Consider the following 5300-nt stretch of genomic DNA (forward strand, 5'->3'; position numbering starts at 1 on the left):
AAGAGAGAGAGGGAGACGGAGGAGTAGAAGTGTTTCTCCTCGTAAACAACGTAGGTCTGAGGTAAAAACAAAGGATGTCAGGGAAATGGTGAAGGGGAAGAATGTTGGAGTTGATTATGCAAAGCTAATTGATGGTTATGATAATATGGTAATTTCAGTTCCAGCCTTTTAATTTCATCATTATGTTTTTTTTTTTTGGTTTATTGTGAGATGTTAGTTTTGAGTGTCATGCATGAGTCATGGTTATGTATGTTTGTCATTATGAATAGGCACCTGCTGAAAGAGTCAAAGCCAAGATGAAACTTCAACTTTCTGAAACTGGTAAGTCAATAGATCTTAATTCTTATGTGAAGTGAAGTAGTTCTTCATACATCATGTGTATGTTTTTTACAATAAGGTTTTTGATGAAAAAGTTTATTTGCTCTATTTAAGACTGGAAAGTTAACCTAGTATGGCTGATATTTAACTTTATGAATGAATTTCAAATCTTTGTTGTTTTTTACTTGTTTAAGAATGAATTTCAAATTTCCAGGGGTTGCTATGGGGGTCTACTCTGAAAGTTTAATTTTTGGCTTGAATTTTCTCACTGTGTGATAATATTGCAGTATGATCATTATGTGTAAGAAACTGGGTTGAGGTGCCAATATCTAGTGATATATATGAGGGTAGGGTATTATTGAAAAAGTTTAAAATATTTCATACTTGAAGTGTGGTTAGAAATAGTTGCTTCCCAGCTTGCTAAATGAGATAGTGTATTCATATTGTGTTAATTTTATTTTTTCGGATACTTTTAAATGCAGCTGCACGGGATTCAGAAAGAGGTGTGGGTTGGGAGCGATTTGAGTTCAACAAAGATGCCCCTCTCGACGATGAGGAAATTGAAGGTCTGATGAGTTTGATAATGTTGTTATGATAAATAAATTTGTGGGATTTCTGTCCCTTTTCAAGTCATAGTTTCTTCACTTAAATCCTCGTTTCTTATACTCCCTTTCTAAGAGCTGTACATGTTAGTTGGTTTGTTGGCTGGTTATTCTCCATTGCTGGTTAGAGTGATCAAAATGCTCTTACATCTTTTTTATATTTATTCGGATTTAAACATTGTTTTGGTCTCCTTGTGGCCTTACTGGTTATGTAATTATTATTATTATTTGACATAGTTTTCTTTTTCTTATTAGTTCAGATGTTTTGTTCTTTTTTTTAGGTAGAAATCACTTTAATGTCTTTCTCTGAATCGAGTGCTGTAATTTTATGCTTGTCAATGACCGTTCCTGTAAATTATATGCTTGCATCTTTATTACTACTACTAGTTTATACCTTTGCATCATTGAATGTTGGTCTTCCTAGCTATATTTGCTTGTGATATAATGAACAACGAGTATTGGTGGTGGGTCTGGGTTGAACTAATGTAACAGTTATGTTATCCTATCTGCAGTTGCTGAAGATGATGCATCCTTAGTCAAGCACATTGGCAATAGTTTCCGGTTTTCGGCAGTCGAGGTAAGTTATCTTTTATGTGCAAATAGCCAACTTAGTTCCATGTTTATATGCACTTCTAACTATGTAGACTGGATATATAAACTGAATTCATATTATTACATAGTCCAAAAGGGAAGAGCAAATTCAAACTGCCCACGATGAAGCTATGTTTGGTGGTGCTACAGCTCCTCCGCCTCCCATCAGTATAGACAGTGAACCTGAAAAGGAGAACGAGAAGGAGGTTGATAATAAAAAAGAACTGGTTTCAAGCCTCTTAAGTGAAACAGTGAGTAATCTGTATACCACAACAGACAAATATATGCATAGCAAATAGATCAAATGACCCTTGTATTTGGTTTCAGGTGCTGGCAAAGCATAAAGGGTCTTGGCGAGATCGGGTTCGTCAGTCATAGAGTTTGCACCTTGACTTCGATGCGTGTGTTGGAAAACCTGGCCAAATGTCACATGGATAGTGGCGCACTACATTCAATTTTGCAACTGGAATCAGTATGCAATTTGCTTGGTTTCGATATATCTGAGGTGGGCTTTAACCATGTATTCAACTTGTACATGGTTCCCTATGTAATAGCCATTATTTTCAAGCATATCCCTCTAGCGAGGCAGGCAGGCTGTGTATGCGGATGCTTAAAAGGGGAAGCCCATAAGAAACATGCTTCCCTTTCATGTGATGTCAGTGTAAGAATTATTATTTATAAACAAAAAAGTTCAGTTTCAATACAGAGTCTCAAATTTGCAGCATCACTAAGTGATGGGGGATGCTGAGGTCCTAATACATGTCAAGTTCGCAGGAGTGATTCTTGTATTGTAATGCTAACACGTAATAAAAGACATTTAGGGCAAGAATTAATTGCTTTCATTAATTTCATCTGACAATAAACAACCTTGACCGTACTTATAGCGGGCTTGAGGCTGTTCTTCCATACGCATTAATAGAGAAGCTATTGTTGGTAACTTTGTTCTTATTCTTAAAACAATCTTCATATAGCGCCAACAGAAATTGCTAATCAACCTAAACCTTTGTTTGAACGCAGCAATACTAAAACACAACAAAAACTCCAATATTGTGATTTGTGAATCACAATAAACGGAACCGTGCATTCAGAGTCAATTTAGTTACTGTGAATCAACAACCTTCACCAAAATCACAGACCGAATCAACAACTACCCTTACTCTTTATTCAGTCCAACAACATACCTGTCCAAACTAGACGCATAAGTTTCACACAATAAACCAACTCAATCCTTAATTCAAGATTAAATGCTTCAGATAGTATAATAATCAGTCATGGGTGATTATCATTCACAATCTAAAAGTATCATCAACGGCGAACTCAATATGAGTTTATTACATAAGGTCAGTGCCACATCATCTTGAAACAACTCATTTATTTTTTATTCTAACGATGAACTCAATATAGGTACCAACATGAGTTCATTAAATAGGGTTTACTGTCTCAACAACTAGAGATACATCATTTTTTACTTCAACAAACATGAGTTCATTAAATAGAGTTCACTAACGGTCATAAATTTATTAATTCTTTCGTGAGGAAACCCTACAGTTTGACATAATTCAACAATGAACTCGTCAAAAACTGAATTTTACGTAACTACACGTCGGCGGACGAACTTAGTTGACTATAATTGGAGATACTCTAAGAAACTCTGTGACCTTTGGGTTTTACATTTTTGCTATTACCCATCGGTCAACCACGTAAGACCTTTCCTGTATGTTGTTTGTTGCATGGCTACATAGCCACCCTTGTTTTGGCGGTGCTATCGAGTTCATTACAGTTGACTGGTCACCAAGGGGAAAATAGCTCCCCTTTCTGACGATCTTCAAATAGCTTTCATTTTCTCCACCTTGTACAACTATAACTTAGAGGACTAACAAATACTTTTTGGGCAATTGTGGCATGTGGTGCAATTCTGTCACATTTGAATATTTATATGACTCAAAATATTTGCTATTTCCTAATACTAATAAAATATTTATTAAGGTTTTCCGATGCTATCCTCAATTATGTTTTATAACACTAACTAATCCTCTGCCCATTTTAACTACGTCAATAAAAAGCCATGTTTACTCTTCATATTCTCTCCAACTATTTGGTATTCACAAAATATACCACAAATACGACGAATCTTCACTATTGTTCAACAAAATATGAATGTAGAGAAAGTTGAAGTCTTCATGGATTCTGATCTGAATTGGTGGAATATTTAGTTGATATAGACAAATCTGATTTAGAGACTAGACTCTATAGTGCTTAAGAAGAAAAAATATGATACTAGAGGTTGATTTAAATATGCTTGCAAATCCTAAAATTGATTTAAATATGTTTCTAGAGGAAGATGAAGAACGAACAAATGAAAAAGAAAGTTGAACTACTAAGTATTTGTATAGCATGATGTTGATATGCTCGGCGTATGAATCATATAATAATTGGACAACTAATTTATATAAGAATGCTTCAATCGAAAACTGGTCATAAAAAGATGCAGCGACGGAGAAGCCTATGCAAGACATTAAGCATCAACAAAAGTAGTTGCAAATGTAAATAAATTGATATTGATTAGAAGGATATTCCAGTAACTATTTTATTTACCATTAACATAAATATGATTAATAATTTTCTTAAGAAATGAACATAACTTTAGAAAACATACTATTAGATGGATAGCGTAGCACCATCTTTATACGAATACTAATATCATGAGTTGAATACTCCTTTTAACAATCGTTACTTAAATTACCTGAACTAATCTATATAAGTAAAGGGGAAATAAGTAATTAGTGTGCCTTTTTACTTTCCACTTTTCCATTTCAACATCAAATTTGTTTTATTTAAAAAGATCACTTTATGGACGCAACCTCCAATTTCCTAAAAAATAAAAAATAAAAAATCTCCATCCCATGTAAACTCCGCATTTTAAACTGCTCCACATTCAAAAAGTAATTTTTTTTACTTTTTCAAATAGCAGTTTTTATTTTATTTTTTCTGCAACTTTTCAAAAACAAAATTCACGTATAAACATATAATTGATAGTAAATCGAAATTAAAATTTTAAAATATAATAAAATTTATATACGCATTATCACAATAAAAAGCTGGACTGTAGTATAATATAAAAAAAGAAGCCATATTATCTACTATGTTTTTTCTGACAGAATTTGTGTATTAATTTTAAAAAAAGGGTAGATTGAGTTTCTTTATTTTAAAAAAAATAATTAAAAAAGAATTTCAAATTGATCATAGTAAAGATTACGAGATTGAATTCCCTAAAATCAAGAAATTAACGTATTTAACAAAGTTAGATAATCAATAATAACTTAATTTTGATCGAACGGTGTTTAAAAATTTTAATTTAAAATATTATTTTATAATTTAAACTACCAAATACAAATATAAATATAAATAATTTGATTTTAATGTAAGAAATAGGAATTTAAAAGTGCGTAATTACGAGTAAGTGTGGGGAATACCGATCCGAAGATTAGTAGTGGGTATAAAGCGAGAACCCTAATAAGAGAGATGGCGCGTGGTAAGCGACGGTAAATGATAAAGAAATTCCCGCTTAAGTGAAAGATTAAAAGAGATAAATGAATATTAAAAAAGATTCGTCCTCCCTCCAAGTTGCAATCTGAAAGACGTAAACCCCTCCCAAACCCATTTTGGATCCAAAAAAACGCTCGCTTCCACAACATTTCAAATTTCTGGCCCGCCACATACACACACTCCCTCCCTCCCTCTCTACTTATAATCTTAAATCAATTCTTAACGGCTCTGTCGTTTTCCCTA

At 33.2% G+C, this 5300-nt stretch overlaps 1 protein-coding gene across 1 annotated transcript in view; it reads left to right on the plus strand.

Annotated features, from left to right (window-relative positions):
* Nucleotides 1-2212, plus strand: part of LOC101505059 (uncharacterized) — a 3260-nt gene extending 1048 nt beyond the window's left edge. The window contains exons 2-7 of the mRNA XM_004508761.4: nt 1-148; nt 270-321; nt 801-884; nt 1433-1497; nt 1601-1762; nt 1839-2212. Coding sequence (XP_004508818.1) covers nt 1-148; nt 270-321; nt 801-884; nt 1433-1497; nt 1601-1762; nt 1839-1889 — 562 coding nt within the window. The 3' untranslated portion in view covers nt 1890-2212. The remainder of the gene's footprint in view (nt 149-269; nt 322-800; nt 885-1432; nt 1498-1600; nt 1763-1838) is intronic.
* The last annotated feature ends 3088 nt before the right edge of the window (nt 2213-5300 follow it).

This window comes from Cicer arietinum, chromosome 7 (genome assembly GCF_000331145.2).
Source record: "Cicer arietinum cultivar CDC Frontier isolate Library 1 chromosome 7, Cicar.CDCFrontier_v2.0, whole genome shotgun sequence".
NCBI classification, from domain to species: Eukaryota; Viridiplantae; Streptophyta; class Magnoliopsida; order Fabales; family Fabaceae; genus Cicer; species Cicer arietinum.